The sequence below is a fragment of the Anabrus simplex genome, chromosome 7, assembly GCF_040414725.1.
Source record: "Anabrus simplex isolate iqAnaSimp1 chromosome 7, ASM4041472v1, whole genome shotgun sequence".
Taxonomy (NCBI): Eukaryota; Metazoa; Arthropoda; class Insecta; order Orthoptera; family Tettigoniidae; genus Anabrus; species Anabrus simplex.
This window is the reverse complement of record NC_090271.1, coordinates 226,497,793-226,515,045: the sequence shown is the minus strand read 5'-3', so window position 1 is coordinate 226,515,045 and position 17,253 is coordinate 226,497,793. Positions and strand designations below refer to the sequence as shown.

General features: G+C 40.0%; 1 protein-coding gene and 1 long non-coding RNA gene across 2 annotated transcripts in view; both read right to left on the bottom strand.

Moving 5' to 3' along the window:
* Nucleotides 1-6,374, bottom strand: part of LOC137501530 (uncharacterized) — an 8,466-nt gene extending 2,092 nt beyond the window's left edge. Inside the window, exons 1-2 of the long non-coding RNA XR_011018597.1 lie at nucleotides 2,225-6,374; nucleotides 1-1,534 (exon numbers count right to left, since the gene is read on the bottom strand). The exon at nucleotides 1-1,534 is cut by the window's left edge and continues 2,092 nt beyond it. This is a non-coding gene — a long non-coding RNA (uncharacterized lncRNA). The remainder of the gene's footprint in view (nucleotides 1,535-2,224) is intronic.
* Nucleotides 6,375-7,976: 1,602 nt separating this feature from the next.
* The window catches only part of LOC136877787 (uncharacterized), a 144,250-nt gene continuing 134,973 nt past the window's right edge, over nucleotides 7,977-17,253 (bottom strand). Inside the window, exons 9-11 of the mRNA XM_067151994.2 lie at nucleotides 16,754-16,868; nucleotides 11,526-12,997; nucleotides 7,977-11,423 (exon numbers count right to left, since the gene is read on the bottom strand). Coding sequence (XP_067008095.2) covers nucleotides 10,046-11,423; nucleotides 11,526-12,997; nucleotides 16,754-16,868 — 2,965 coding nt within the window. The 3' untranslated portion in view covers nucleotides 7,977-10,045. The remainder of the gene's footprint in view (nucleotides 11,424-11,525; nucleotides 12,998-16,753; nucleotides 16,869-17,253) is intronic.

Below are 17,253 nucleotides of genomic sequence, written 5' to 3'. Positions count from 1 at the left end.
TCATGTAGTTAGGAACTTTAAGGAAGCATTACAAGTGCGAAGATCACATGGCAATGACAAGGTGAAGGAAATAGATTGACTTTATATATATATATCATTTTTTTTTCCTGTTTGAATGCAGGAGTTTGTCAAATGACGGGAAGAGTGGAAAAAGAGCATGGATATGTACGCAGGATGTGTATCTCAGTAAACTGCAATTTGCTTATGCTAACTGAATAGTGTCTAAGAATGTTTTTAATACCAAATTTGAATCAACAACAATAAATGTAGAATTCATAAGTCAAGTTGTATGCTGCTGTTTTGATGTCCAGGTCCCTTTAACAACTCACCCACTCACTCTCTCACTCACTCACTCACTCACTCACTCACTCACTCACTCACTCACTCTCTTTGTCGTCCTTTCATTGCTGTATTAACAATTTTACAAAACTACTTAAGATCAATTAGTTGGTCCAGCAATAACTGTTATGTAAAATAATTGAAGTCTTTCTAAAAGGACCCTAATACATACACATCCTTCATTCACACATTCAGTCACTGTAGGTGCTTCTTACATTACACAAACTTCCATAATGTTTGTAAAAGAATCTCTAGAAAACCTGACTATTTAAGAGAAGTATCTCTTGCTTCAAACATGGCATACAGAAGGAGAACATAAGCTAGCTCAACTGTCATTTCATTTACAAGTTACGGTATAACTGACTTTGGGGCTGTGGCAGGTGACAAAAGTGAAGATATAAGTAATGGAAAGGAACAAGCAAGTGACAAATCAAGTCATATCTTGAAAGATAGGAGACACAATGACAGGTCATGATAGATCCTATTCATGTTCCTATCAGTCTGTATAAAATTATTACGTGATATCTGGTTTTTGCTCAGCCCACCTGGTGGCCACGATCATAAAGGCATTGAAGTCTAAACGGTCTGACATCGTGGTTAGCCGGTTCGAGTTCCATTGGTTGAAAAATTTCACCATCAGAATGTTGGCCGCCAGGGTAGGGGAGGTGGTGGTATACAATTTCTAATCACTAGATTGCGTGCCAAAAGCCTGGATTAAATTCCAAACCTCTCCGCAGTGCTCATATGGAGTGAGGGCATATGGCGTCGTTGATGCTGATTCGTCCATCGGATGGGGACGTCAAGCCTTGAGCATACCCTTGGTATTGTTTGACAGGAGTAGGCTATGTGCCGGCACTGGATTTCACCCTTTCCCTTCCAACTATCATATCACAACATTCATTTAATCTCATTACAGTAACTCCTTTGATGTCAAGAAGGGCATATGGTCATAAAAACTGCCATGACAGATTCATCTCGCCTCATATCCAACCCCATGGAGAAACGGGACAAGGGGTTGGACAAACAAAACAAACATCTCTGGTTGTTTCTCTGTTTTCTAGAGAGTGATACATGAACAAAATGGCATTTTACTTGCAATCTCTAATAAGTTTTTACTCCTATAATAATGTCTTAGGGGCTGCCTGGCCGAGGCGGTAAAGGCATGCTCCGTTTGCCCAGAAGGACGTGGGTTCGACTCCCCGCCAGGAAAAGATAAAAATTTCATTGTTCCGTATTGAAATTATTGATGTTAAAAATTAAATAACTGGAAAGGAGGTTCAACCTTTTCAATACTCAAAAGAAACGTAGCAATCACATTTCTATTTAAATGGGACCGGTTTCAACCTTAGTCTAGGTCATCATCAGCCATAAAAAACATGTAAAATGTTTATGAATGTTGGAGGTCAGTTTTACTTAACTGGAGTACGGGTGCTCATTCGGTTGTACTAATTGGCGTCGTATATTTTTATATACGTACTTGGCTCCCCGCAGCTGTGACAGGTTCTGGACCTTCGAAACGTTCTCCACTCTACTTTGGTGTTTGGCCGCAGCGCGTGACCTTGAGTGTGCCGCGCTGGTCACCGGGAGCTGGCGGCTTTCTACTACAGATCTGTTCGTCTGCGAATTCAAGCCTTTTTGATCTTCGCATGTTGATTGGTAGTGTTGTGACTTTGTGCAGGACAGAATGTGGTGTCGTGTCTTTGTGCCTAACATAGTGTAAAACTGACCTCCAACATTCATAAACATTTTACATGTTTTTTATGGCTGATGATGACCTAGACTAAGGTTGAAACCGGTCCCATTTAAATAGAAATGTGATTGCTACGTTTCTTTCTTTTGAGTATTGAATAGGTTGAACCTCCTTTCCAGTTATTTAATTTTTAACATCCCCGCCAGGAAGTCGTAAAATTTAAGAAACGAGATTTCCACTTCCCGAGGTGCATATGGCCCTGAGGTTCACTCAGCCTACACCAAAAATGAGTACCAGGTTAATTCCTGGGGGCAAAGGTGGCCGGGCGTAGAACTAACCACTCTACCCCATCACGTGCCGAGGTTAACAATGGTGGAAGCCTTTACCTTCCAATCCTCCAAGGGCCTTCATGGCCTGTACGGAGGTGACTTTGCATATAATAATGTCTTAGGAACTGGAACTTCTTGGCTATATACTTCTGTTTTACTACTTATTAACTTTGCATATATTTTCTCCTCCAGTCAGAATCCTTCAAACAAACCTGCCACTGTATAAATAATGTGCTTATTTCAGTTATCTATTAATATTCTGGAATCTGAAACTATAAATTCTATTTTCATCTAAATATATAAATAAATAAATTAATATACCTGGAATATAAAGGTACTCCACCTGTATGTTCATTAATTTGTAATGCAGGTACCACAAATCACAGAAATCATCTGCATACCACAATTAATGGGGCCAGCATGTGGTTAGCTTTAAAAGAAACTTCCAACCTTTTCCAGGGAAAGTTCTTGGAAATGACATTTGCCAAGTTTTTAATGGCAAAGCAAAATAATCCCTGAGAAATATTTTGATGTGAACATCTCATATTTGGTTTTTTTTTAACTGGCTAAAATAATACCGGGTCTTTACAAAAGAATGGTTGGGGTCTCATAAGCAAGTATAATAGCCATTTCCTGCCCTACATGGGCGCTGCTTGAATAATTAGGAAGAGCAGCTGGCTATGTTTGCAAGGCATTGTTGGAGGTTTGTTAATAATCATTATAGGGCTAAAGGGGTTGCAGTTTCCAAACTAGCAAGTATGCAAGAAAGGGCATTGTTTGTGCAATGAGATGACATAATTCATCATTAAAGTGGTTGTTCCCCAACTGGATACTGATTACAAAAACTACATTTTCTAAATGGACAGAGTTCCTCTTCATTTTCACAGGAATGTCTGAGAGCTTCTCAATGGTGTCCATCCACAGTGCTGGACTGGCCATGCTACAAATGACGACAGAAATCTTCGCCTGTGACCACCCCATTTGTCAGACCTCGCACAAAGTGAACCTTTACTTTGGGGATTTGTTAAAGATGACATTTAAGTTCCACCATTACATACATCCATCTAAGATCTTCATGGGTGGATAACACTTGCATTATACTACAAGCCATAAAACTGGACATACTTTGTCAGGTATCAAAGGAATGTGATTATTATGTTGATATGAATAGTGTGATCAAGGGTTCAGACACTGAAGAACTATAAATAATACATCTCAAATTTGGACATACGCCCCTAGTAATGATGCAAGCTGTACCCATGTAAGGCACGGCTAATGAAATTCCACCATTGTTTTGCAAAGACTTACTATAGTTATGAGAAGTACAGTAGTATAGGAATCAGGGCAGCATGATTAGCTCAGTGGTTTAGCTGTTGGCTTCCCATCCAGAAGGCTGAGATTCAAATCTCGGCCGATCCTGGGTAGAGATTTTCATCTCAAAAATCAAGTGTTGATAGGAAGGGCATCTGGCCAAAAACTAAAGGAGACTGGGTGGCTCCAGCAACTCCAGAAATACCTGGGATAAGCTGAAGGAAGTTTTTGTAGTACCATATTTACGCGAATAATCCCTGCATATTTTTAAAAAAAATTTGGAGCACAAAATTGGGGTGTGGGTTTTATTTGCATCAAGGTTGGCAACACACTCCTGGCTCACCTAGTTTTCGACGTTAAGTGTACAGTTATACCACAGATGGAAGAAAACTGTCCCTGTATGTCATATTTAAATGGAAAACAATTCATACTTTTAATTCTAAACTGTCTTTACATTTAAAAAAATAGTATTTTACAGAGTAATTTAAATTCAAAATTTCTCCCTGTCATGATAGAACACGTCTTCCGGAATGTGCAGCGTTAGCTTTCCACACTTTCACTCACTTGTCTATACTGTGTTTCATAGTTGAAGTTTGAGTGAAATCGTAATTCTTTTGTATTCAGCGTTTTAAAGAACGCCACAATATCACGTAGCACGCAGAGTGCAGAGAAGCAGAATCTGTGAAAACTGGCGATGTCGACAGTTGGCGAGAAAGCATGGCTCGTAATTATAAACAATTCGTACACACCGAACAATACTGTCAATGCCGATGAAACTGCATTTTTTTAAATGCCCACCAAACAAACTTGTGGTACTGTACTGTGTTGCAATGCAGACGGAAGTGAAAGACTTCCTCCCCTCGTCATAGGAAAGTTCGATAAGCCATGATGTTTTAAGGGCGTCGGACACTTTCCGTGCAAGTACAAGGCATCTAAAACTGCAAACAGTATAGTAAACCAAAAATAAAATAAAAATAAAGCACTTACGAGGAGAAGGGGAGCCAGCATAATTTGTCCTCATTCTTAAATCGTGTTTCTTCTCCTGTTGTGTAAGGCCATGTTTGCCACTGATTTATCCAAGTGCATTATTTGAATAACATAAATGCACCTTGTTGGATACATTTCGGAAATTTTTTTCCATGGCATTTGAAAGATTTAAACTGTGAATCAAGGTGATTGCATGCATTAATGGTTCATAGAATACTTTGTTACGTGGCAAGGGTTGGCATTACGAGAATTTGAGACGTGCCATGGCGGGAAATCGTACAAGGAGAGTCACTGTACTGTAGTGCAATGCAAATGGAAGTGAGAGAGAGATATCCTACGGGCTTAATCCACTTATAAACCTGTCCCAATCTCATTTATTCATGAAACTTCCCTTTTATTATATATAAGACTGGTGGCTGAACGTAACACGCGAGCAAAGTCCATCAAATACAAATAAGGAGAAGAAGAAGAATATGCGAGAGACTTCCTACTACCTCCCCTCGTTATAGGAAAGTTTGAAAAACCATGATGTTTTAAGGGCATCGGATACCTTCCGTGCAAGTATAAGATATCTAAACTGCATACAGTACAGTATTCCAATGAATAAAGCACTTGCACAGGGGAGCCAGCATAGATTTCTCTTCGCCATTGAATAATTATTTTTCTTTCGTTGCATGAGGTTATGTTTGTCAGTGAATTATCCAAGTGCATTATTTGACTATCATACCGTAAATGCACCTTGTTGGATACATTTTGGAAACAGTTTTTCATGGCATTTGAAAGTTTTAAACTGTGAATCAATGTTAATTCTTGCAATAATGGTTATTAGAATATTCTGTGACACAGCGATGGTTGGCATTTCTTAATTACAAGTTGGCGGTTAATTCAAAATCACGTAATTCAAAGACCGATTTCTGCTTTCCAAAGACTTCGAAGAAACAAGGTTTTACTGTATTGCAAAACTAACATCTGAATGCGCCAGTGTGTCAGTTTCAAGTGTTTACATTGCACGAAAAGAATTATCCACCACCGGTCGTGTTACTATCCGAGTAAAAAGTGACCGCGTGTGAGAAGCGTTTTAGATGTGGAGTGTGATGAATGTGGAAGTAATTTAGGAGAGGATTCGAGTAATACAAGAGACAATGAATCTTCCGATCTACAATGAATTGAGCCTATTGCAATTTCAGATTAATGAAATATCTGTCACGTAAGTAGACCTACTTGCTCATTTTCATGGCAAATATATTTCATAGCAGTGATAATGTATTTTTATCATCTCAGGAAAAAGGAGCTATATTTGTAAACTTCCATGTTCATATTTGCGTAAAGACCGCGTGGACCTCGCGGAGTGATAATAAATGTTTGTTTACGCCTACGCCCGGTCTAGAAAGCCAAGAATAACGGCCGAGAGGATCCGTTGTGCTGACCACACAACACCTCATAATCTGTAAGCCTTCAGGCTGAGCAGCGGTCGCTCAGTTGGCCACAGTCCTTCGGGGCGGTTGCGCCTGTTTTTTTAATGCCTACGTTACTCTTTCGCTGGAAGGAATTTTAGTTCATTTCTTTCTTTCTTTTAATGAGCCTTCCTAAAATTAAGGTGTGGGGATTATTCAGCGGCAGGAATTATTTGCGTAAATACGGTATATGAATCACATGATAAAAGAATTCACAACCATTATTCCAGAATAACCCAAAACTGACACTTTTGAGTGTCTAGATATTTGTTCATATTATAGAAACTAGAACACCCAGTGACACTTGAATTGTTTTCTTGCAAACCATACATATTATAAATGCTCTAGAACAAAATATATATGTATATCAAACAGACGAAGAGCAGTGACTTTTGTAAACAACCATGGATAGAGTAAACTCAAAAGGAAGACACGAGTCCAACATTTTCAGCTACACCCTTCATCAGATGAGGACAAAAGAAGAATGGTAGTGATCACTGTTGACAAGTAGATGCTGTTATGTGATAAAGGGAGGGTGAAGATAGGCAAGACAAGGGAATGGAAAAGGAAATGGTTACCTAAGAGTGAGGGTGGGAAGATGGAGTAAATGTTTAAGGACTTAAACACTGAAACAATCATCAGATGTTGTCCAATGATGCTAGGTGTGAACAGGGACAGGAAGATCAATGTTTTGGGTTTTGTAGGTATTGCAGTGGCCACATATTTGTTTGATAGTGTTGATGGTTAAGCCTGTATAGGAAGCTGGTCAGAGTCTGCACTGAAGCAGGTAGACGATGTTGGATGAAGAACATTCTCACTTGTTATGAGTCACAACAATATGTACTCCCTTCTAGCTCTTTCCCCTGTGAACACAATCACTGCAAGACGTGCTGTCTACATATACCCAGCTCCACTTCCACGAGTAGCATCACCATACAAGGGCGTTATGAGTGAACTTCATCCAACATCTTATACCAGCTTCAATGCAGACTCTGCCTGCTTTCCATATTGGCGTAACTACCAACACTGTAAATGTAACTTAAAAGCTTTTCAGTCTGTCACACACAAGTTCAATATAACACTCTAACATACTAAACTTGTAAAAATACACACAATTACAATATTGACATGCTCTCTTATTACTGACCGAAGATTAAGTCCTAGTACTAAATACATACTAGCCTCCAAGGCTCAGGTGGCAGCACGTTGGCCTTTCACCGCTGGGTTCCATGGTTCAAATCCCGGTCACTCCATGTGAGATTTGTGCTGGACAAAGCAGAGGCAGGACAGGTTTTTCTCAGGGTACTCCAGTTTTCCCTATCATCTTTCATTCTAGCAACACTCTCCAATATAATTTCATTTCATCTGTCAGTCATTAATCATTGCCCGAGAGGAGTGCGACAGGCCTCGGCAGCCAGCACAATTCCTATCCTCGCCGCAAGATGGGGGCTTCATTCATTCCATTCCTGACCCAGTCAATGACTGGAAAACAGGTTATAGGTTTTCATTCACTAAACACACACTATTAAAATTCTTTGTTTAATAGTGTGTATTTTTTACGGGTATGTTATAGTGTTATATACGAAGGGCATATAATATTGTTTTACACTTTATTTTTTCTACCCAAATGACGTACATTACACATCAATTGTTATGTCCACCTTCTCAACATAATCTCCTTGTAACTGTATGCACTTTTTCCATGGATGTGTCAGGCTCTCCAGACCTTCCTGAAACCATTCTTTTGGAGTGCTGTGTACCCACGCCTTGACAGCTAAGTCCAGTTCTGCAAAATCCGCAAAATGGGGACCGTGCAGAGGTTTCTTCCCGAACAGGTAATAATCACTTGGTGCCAAGCTCGGAGAGTATGGTGGGTGTGGCAGCACCGTGAATCCCATTTGATCAATGCCAGTGGTGGTCTCTCGGCTCATGGTAATGGAGCCATGTCTATCACCAGTCACAAGCCTACCCATGAAGTCGGCTGGATCTTGATCACGGTGTTGCAAAAGTTCTCTGCACACGTCCACATGCCTCTGCTTTTCATCTGCAGACAAGCGTCTAGGCACCCACGTGGATGACACCTTCCCCAACTGTAAGTGGCCGTGCATGATCCGACGCAGGGTGTTTCGGCTAATTCCCGTGGCTGCCTCCATTTCCATAAATGTGATTCCTCTGTTTCCTTGAATGGCCTGTTCGACCCGGGTAATGTTGGCTGGTGTTGACACTGTCACATTCCTTCCAGATCTGGGTCCTTTGTCCACCGATGTGCACCCTGTTTTCCAACCTTCCACCCAGTTGTAAACTGTTTTCCGTGACAGCGCATCATCTCCACAGACAGTCACCAAGCGTCGATGAATTTCTGCAGTGGTCACGCCTTCTTTCCATAGGAACCAAGTCGTATAGCGCTGTCCCTGACGGTTGCTTTCCATGTTGTCTGCTCCTACGCTGACAGTGTTGTTATGAAATGGCTATGACGAGTACATTCGTTGGCCCCTGTGCGTGTGCTGCTACCAAACGGTGGAACAAGACACTAGTTACACGTCACCACCTTCAAAAGTGAAATGTGAACCATACCCGGACGTACAAAAAATAAAAGTGTAAAACGATATAGTACGTCCCTCTTAATATTGAACTCGTGTCTTTAACAGACTGAAAAGCTTTTAAGTTACATTTAACTAAGTCAACGCTGGAAAGTATGGCTTTCTTCTTAACAAAAAGCAAGAACATACCAACACTCTAGCAAAGTGAAAACCCATTCACACCCAGCACCATCACATTTGAGGACTGTTTTACAGTAGAAGTCCTTATACATTTACATTCAATAGTAATGTTATTTGCTTTACATCCTGCTAGCTACTTTTTATGGTTTTTGGAGACACCGAGGTGCCAGAAGTTAGTCCTGCAGGAGTTCTTTTAGGTACCAGTAAATCTACCGACACGAGGCTGACGTATTTGAGCACCTTCAAATATCACTGGACTGAGCCATGATCGAACGTGCCTAGTTGGGGTCAGAAGGCCAGTGCCTCAACTGTCTGAGCCACTCAGCCTGGCCATTTACATTCATCTTCCTACTCTCTTGTCCTAAGAAATTCCGAAGGTGGACATTAACTGCTGCTAGGGAAGCACCCAGGCTTAACATTAGACAACCACTCCTTTCTTCCATTCTCTTGGCTCGCCTGTCTCCCTGTTCCCTTTACCTCACAACAGCATCTCTTTGTCAACAATGATCACCACCACTGTATCCCCCAATGGCAAAGGCTGTGGCTGAAAATTTTACCCATGTCTTTCCATATATGTGCTCTATCCACACATACTTACAGGCTAACACTGCTCTCCTTCGCTTTCCTATACACATATAAACCATAGGTATTAGCAAAAGAAACTACACTTCTTCTTCTGTATGCCATGCTTAGAGGTAACTCGAGGAATTCATTACAAAAATACATAATACTGTATATATACATATATATGAACAAATGAAGAGCAAGTTTTGAACATAGATCTGATAACTACTGAAATTATCATAACAAGTGTTTGCCTTCACATACATCCCATATTTACATGCTCTTTTCTTACTGACTGAAGATTAAGTCCTAGTAATAAACAAATGGCAGGAACCTGGCTGCCATTAGAAATGTCCTTCATGTTAAAAAATGTCTAAGAGCACATGTATCTTATGTCAATGGTAACTATTTTGTGCTTCCGTATTGAAAAATGGACAACTAACATAAGTTACATAGTTCTCCTCATTCCAACTAACCATTAACTCTGCAAACCTGTATGAAATTTATCACAATGAGCAATAAATTAAAAGATTTCTCAGACATGAAAAAAGAACAGGAAAGAAGTTGACAGTAATTATTCTCATCACATTCATAGTTATAAAGGAACCACAACAAGCCACAACTGTTTCAACAGTGGCTGCCTAGTTTACCTCACTGAGATGAAGATACATTAGTCACTCTTAAAGAGTCAACTGAACTGTCAGAAGAACTCTCAGGATCTTCTGTCACCGATTTAACCTCTTCATTATTATTTACTGCAGCACAGTTTTCCTCACTACTTGAAGCAGATTTATTTTCCTCATTAGAGGGATTGGTTGAGGAGCTTGTTGAAGAAGAAGATGATGATGAAGACGAGGAGGATGAAGTTGAAGATGATGAAGAAGATGAATTAGACGAAGTAGATGAACTGCTAGAATCAGTTGTGCTAGTGGTAGACAGACTATCTGCATCATCAGCATCAGTTTTTCCACTGGCAGAATTTGCCTCACATGCACCTTCCTCAAGTGCAACACTGTTCATGACTCCAGCAAAAGTGTTGTTGGAGAGAGACTCACCAGTACGAATATCTACATAAACTTTCTCTTCATCCAGATTATCTTTAAAGTCAGAAAGCACATCCTGGGACAGGAGAGGGTAAAATCTTTCAGAATATGGTAGCAAAGGACCATTATCCTGAAACAACAGCTTTTTGTCAGTAGGTTCATTTACCGCAGGTATTTTATCTGTAGTATTCTCTGTACCATTCTCCTTGAATTCATCCTGAACCCATAGCTCAATGCGATCACATTTCATGTATGCTTCAGGAAGGAACTTCTTATGCATGCCAAAATGTACTTTGTTATGTTCACGAAGGAAGTGTAGTTGGGGAACAGAATAATCACAATGGACACAAGTGAAATTTCCTTTCACTCCTGAGACAGCTATGTGTCGCTTGATGTGGCTTTCTACACCATCTCGACGTTGACTAGAGTAGGGACAGTGAGGGCACCAGAATGTTTTACGAAGCAGCTCTTCAGTTGATTCCCTGGCACTGTTTAAGGCATTGCATTGTCTCTGTTCCAATAGCATCATTGTCTGCTTATCAGCCATTGACAGCTGTGGGGGAGCACTGATAGATTTCACACAACGCGGTAAGAGTGGTGGCATATCTTCAGGAGTAAGCAAGTCCCCTTCTATGTCCACATCATCTACAGGTTCCTTTTTTGTGGGTTCAAGAGCAGAATTTTCGGCTTTACGGGCAGCTTGAGCATCTTCGTTATGTTGGTGTTTACGCATATGTTGGATGTAGTTGGCATAATATTTGACAGAATAATCACACTTCTCACATTTATAACGCTGTTTAGAACCATGCAATGAGAGATGGACTTTGTACTGTTCTCGTTTCTCAAACGCTGACGGGCACTTATGACATTTATAACGTTTTTCTTTCAGACGGCCATTCTTGAAATACATAGGATAAATGAAATCTGGATTCCCATGCATTAAGATCCCAAATTGGGGGTCAACATGGACTGTGGTTTGGTGAGTAGTATGAATCTCATTTATACTTTGTTTCAGAGCCTCAGATTTGTGCTGGAACAAGTCCGTTCCAGACAGAGGAACTACACCATTCTTATGTTTAGATGGTGATGTCTTGATTTTCTCTGATGATGGACTATGAATCATCTCATGTTTCACTAGATTTCCATAGGTCTTCACTGCATAGTCACAATGTCTACATTTGTATAAACCAGATCCTCCATGGAGAGATATATGGTACTGCAGAGCAACACTTTTAAAAAAGCGGGCAGGGCACTTCATGCAAGAAAACTGTTTAATCATAGCTTTACTGTGTCCTTCATATGATTTCTTATTAACTTGTGAAGGAGCTTCTTCAGCTGGGTTAGTGTTAACTTGAGTACCTCCACTTATGACCACCCAAACAGGACCGGAGACTCCAGGGCCTTCCACTATTACTGCAGAACGTGGTCGAGGGTGTTTCTCAGATGTTTCATACATTTTAACCAAAGTGTTTGTTTTTTCTTGATAGTCATCAGTATGAACCTTGAGATGAGCCAACAAATGAGGACGTTGTCGAGCTGTATATGTGCACGATTCACATCTGTGAGCCAGACGGACTTCATGAAATCTAACATGAATATTTAACTCTTTAGCAAAAAGAAATCGAGCTGGGCAATGAGAACAGAAAAATAATAGTTTTGTTTCCTTTTCACCTTCTGTTTCAATGTGAGCATTATTTGTATCACTATCACTAGTAATTCCAAGTTCATTGTTCCCCACAGTAACATCCCTTGAATGATCGAATTCCTGAACAGCTTTACCTTCTTCAACACTAGAGCGTCTGTCATTCTGGAAAACTGGAGACATTTTCATCTCCACCTCACTGCCAACTATGGAAGCATTTAGTTCTTCCAGTTGTGCCTCATCACTACGTGAAGCATCAACAAGGCAGTGAACTTGACCATACAATCCCTGATGCACTTTAGCGTGAGAGGATAATACTCCAGCATTGTTACAAACATAGTTGCAATCTGGACACCGATGCTGCTGAACTTGAGGAGATGACCCAGTCCCACCTTCTTTCATTTTGCCTGTGACATCTCTCCCTGCTGCATCTAGTGCTTCACTCAAATTCTTGGTTCGTACACGATGCATTTTTTCGTGCTCTTGAATGTTGGCCTTGCGAAGGTTCACATGTGGGCAATATCGGCACTTGAACATTTTTGAAAACTTCCCTTCACGTGATACCCACACTAAAGGAATTTCCATCATAGTACGAGTGTCTAATGGTGTCGAGCAGGCAAGTGGCATTGATGCTGAGCTAACCTCTTCAATTTCGTTGACTTCATCCTTGGAACTAGGTTTGGAGGGACTCTTCTGAGGAGGAATCAATATGCCATGTACACGCAGGTGTTGATGTAGAAGATGACGGCGACTAACATTATAGGAACACAGTCCGCATTTGAAGGGAGCACCACGAGGTCTATGGAATTGTTTATGATACAGGAATTGGCTCTTGCTATTGCTCACATAAGGACAACCCACACATTTGTAACGTTTATTGGGGCTTGAATCACACCCGCTTACAGATAGTTGAGACATCTGAAAATAAAAGAGAAATACTTGTTAAAAAATTTAATGGAAGTAAGATTGTATAAGATTGATTTGAAATACCATATTTACTGATGCATCTCTCTCACTTTTTTCCAAAAATTCGAGCTTATCAGGATGTGATGTACTGTATATGCAGGAAGTTAGTAAATGAAATTTGTTTAGATATAAATACTTCTTTTAAAGTTATAAAACATGATTTCGTTCCACGGGTCGAAAAGTGGAAAGGGGAGGATTACGGAAGACCGTTCGATCTTGAGCTGACAGTAGGCATGCATAATGCAAGGTGTACCTTATGGTACTTATACTAACACATGAAGAAAAACTAATGAGGATTATTTTTCTCCCCCAATTCCATATCAAAAAATAAGGTGTGTGATATAAGTTTCGGTGAAATATACATGAACAAATATGGTATTTTGTTATTCTTTCCAGCAAAGAAAAGAGTGAAGTAAAAAGAAACCAAGCTGTTAAAAATTAGAGCTATGCGAGTCATTCATTATGAAATCAAACAAATCCAGACACATTTTTCACTAGCAGTTGTCACTCAGACTGCAAGAAAACATACTTCACTGGAAATAGATTTTTCAGCTTATTAGGTTGTGTAGAGTACATATAGCACATGCTGAAGCAGCGTCAAACCTGTAGCTCATTCCAACAAAACAAAAATGAATAAGGCCATCATAGCTCAATCAGAAGAGCTTCAGATGCAAAATCTAAAGGTTGCAGGTTTGGCTCTGACTGGTGTCAGGTTGGCCTTTTTTGTCTGAACTTAAAATCTCATTGGGTATGCATGGTGCTCATTACAAGCTAATAAGCTGAAAGTCTATTTCAAGTACAATGTGGTTGAGAAAAATACATACTGAAGACATACTTCATTCTATACCAACAAAATCTTTATACTATGTCAAAATTTACTGTTATTATGCATGCATTTCTACCAGATTCTTGCTATGATAAAAGGACATGAATGGGCTATGTCTAAGGCACAATCTCAAGTCTTTCTGACTGAAATAAAGTAAATCCTGTCAAACTCAGCTGCCTGACATGCCTCCTCCACGAGCTTCAGATGGTTATATATGGTCTGCAAGAGATACTCAGTGACTGCTACAACATCTATAGCTCACTCCCAGTCCATAGGCTCCACAGATGCGGTAGAAGTGCTTGGCTGTATGTCCCACTGTGCCGACACCCCCAATTTCTTGATGCCGGTAATCTATGGCACATTCCGGTGCAGACTTCTTGGGCTTACTTGATTCCCCAGATAGATTTCTCTCTATCCTTCTGAATGTATTTACCATAGTTTCTGATCCATTTAGATCATAGATATTTAGACATTTTGCAAATTCAGCACAATTTTCAAATGTTCAACACACCTGGTCACAAGGTTTTGTAAGTTATAGTGACTAAACGTAGGACAGAGTACTACAAGACAAGTCTAAAGACACCATTTGAAACACTCTAGCACCAACACAGATAGGTATTATGGTGACGATGGGACAGGGCTTGGAGTGGGAAGGAAGCAAGCATTACCCTAATTAAGGTACAGCCCCAGCATTTGCTTGGTGTAAAAATAGGAAACCATGGAAAACTATCTTCATGGCTGCCGACAGTGGAATTCAAACCCACTATCTGCTGAATGCAAGTTGATAGCTACATGACCCAAACTGCATGGCCACTTGCTCAGTATACATACTGTCTTGCACTTAAGGAGTATCATTATCAATGAAGTAAGATATCCACAATGATCCTTTTCCCTAAATCCAGAAGAGACCTCAGCAAGTTGGATTCCTACTGCCCCATCTGCCTCATCCCAATCCTCGCCACCAATTACTCCCTTATCTGAAATCCCTTCAGTTACTACTCTCATTCTAATGTGAATTCTGTCTAGGCCTCTCCACCTCACACTAGCTAGCTCTTCTGCCTCATTCAATCAACTGCCAACAACTTAGCCTGTCTATCCCTTCTGATCACCTTTGATTTTAATCAGGCCTTTGATTCTGTATGGCATGGCACCCTGATTTTCAAGTTTTACTTCTTTACACTCCTTGTCTTCTAAATCTGGTTTTTCACTGCTTATCTCACCAACTGCACCACCTGTATCACTCAGTGGCCACGTAACCCAACCCTTTCCCACGTCCTTAGAAGTACCCCAATGTTCTTTCCCACCCTATCCCCACTATTCTTTGTCCTCTTTGTTACCACTGTTACCTCCATTTGCATCATATGACCCCACCAGCAGAGTTAGTTTATGGGTACAGCTTTATTCATCAAGTTTATTCCAAATATCCTCTATCTCATCCCAATTACCAACCTGCTATGTTTCCCAACTGTTTTACTTATAAACAAGATGTACTCAAGCCACCCAGCTTTCATTCCTGTACAGCAAAACCAGTCTGGAAAAGACTAAAGTTAGTTTCATTCTAGTGCTCACTTCTGTCTTACAGAATACTGTTGATAGCAACTGTGAGAATGCATTAGTTTTCCATCACCTCAATTCAATTTCACTTCTTACTACCGTCCTGAGAGAATACATATCCTGAATATTTGAAATGATCCACCGGTTCCAGTTTCATGTTCCTTACTGGACTTCTTCCCTAATGACATCACTTCAGTCTCATCTCATATCATATTCACTGCACCTTTTTTTCCAAGCTCCAAGCTGTGCTTTCAGTACAGTCTGTCATTAACACCAAATTGTCAGCACAGGTTTCCTATATTTCCACCCAAATGAATCCCCCCCTTTCAGTAATGTCATTTTGTACCTTTCAGTAAATAAGCCATTGTATAATATGAACAACAAGGGTAAAGTATTACAGCATTGTCTAACCCCTGAAAATACTTTGAACCAAGAACTCATTCTACCATCAATTCTCATTGCAGCTTGATTGTCAACCTAAATGCCTTTGATTGGCTGTAACAGCCCACTCCTAATCCCACAAATGTGCAGTACGATTAACATCTTTTCCCAGGGAACTCTGGCACTCTAGATCTACAAAACATTAACATAACTGTCTATTCCTCTCATAGCATTTTCAGCTCCCTCCGTGGATCAGTTTGTGGTAGAGTGTTGGCCTCTAGATCCCAAGGTAGTGGTTCAATCCTGACAGATGTAGTGGGATTTTTGAAGAGCAGAAAAAAAATGTCGTATGATGTCGGCATATGTTTTTTGGTGTTCACCCAACAAAATTCATAAAAATTTAGCCATAGATACCGAAGAAAGTTTCGGTTTATTCTGCCATATAGTAGGCCTAGAGTAAAACAGAACATTGAGATTGACGAGCAAGCAGCTCGGATGGCGTCAAATTAAAATGCTTGCACACGGCAGCTGAGGCCATACGATTATTATAATATCATATTTCAATCACTTGATGCATACTGAAAATCTGGCCCTGCCATCCCCTCTGTGGTCTGAAACCACAGTAGTTGTCACTGGTTGAACATCTTGCCTGATACATCAATCAATGAAATACATCAATAGTTGTTGCAATCCTTGAAGAGAAAGAAAAAAATAATTTCATCAAAACTACTGAGTCCTAAATTTCAGAGCCACCTGATGGATGTTTACACATATTGTTCTGGAAAGTACAAGTTCATTACTGAAAAGATATGATGGTTTTTCCACAAACAGATTCCATAGTTTTCCACAAAACACACGTCAAGCACAACAAATATTTAAAACATTGATAAATGATACAATATGATTCCATTTTCTCTTCCACATTTTTACAAATATTTGTTTTATACCTCAGCTGTTTCCTTGTCAGGAGACCTGGAAGGTAATTTTCTCTCTTGCGCAGCTTTGGAGATGTACTCTTCAGGTTCTTGAACACCATGGAGGCTCATATGCTCAAGCAGATCCCTAGAGGGAAACAAAATTTAAGATTTATTAAATAGAACAAAAGAAGGAAGAAAATGAGGTCATTAGGTTAGAAAAGTGCAATACATGAAAGATTATGCACCTGTCACCACTGTTAATACCTGGGGAAGGTATATAACTTAGTCAGGAATGAAGCTCTGAACATTTGCATTACTTAAAAACATATTACTTAACCAACTGGCACCGACTCACAAACAGTTCCATGATTATGCTATAGGTCCATCTAATGTGAGCATGGAACTGTTCCGTGGAGTAACTTTACCACATAGTTCTGCTTTCTATACAGAGAAATCACTGTATATTGTATTCCACAGAGTTTACAGTTCCTTTCTTTGTATATCTGTTTAGTCATCATGATAGCAAAATA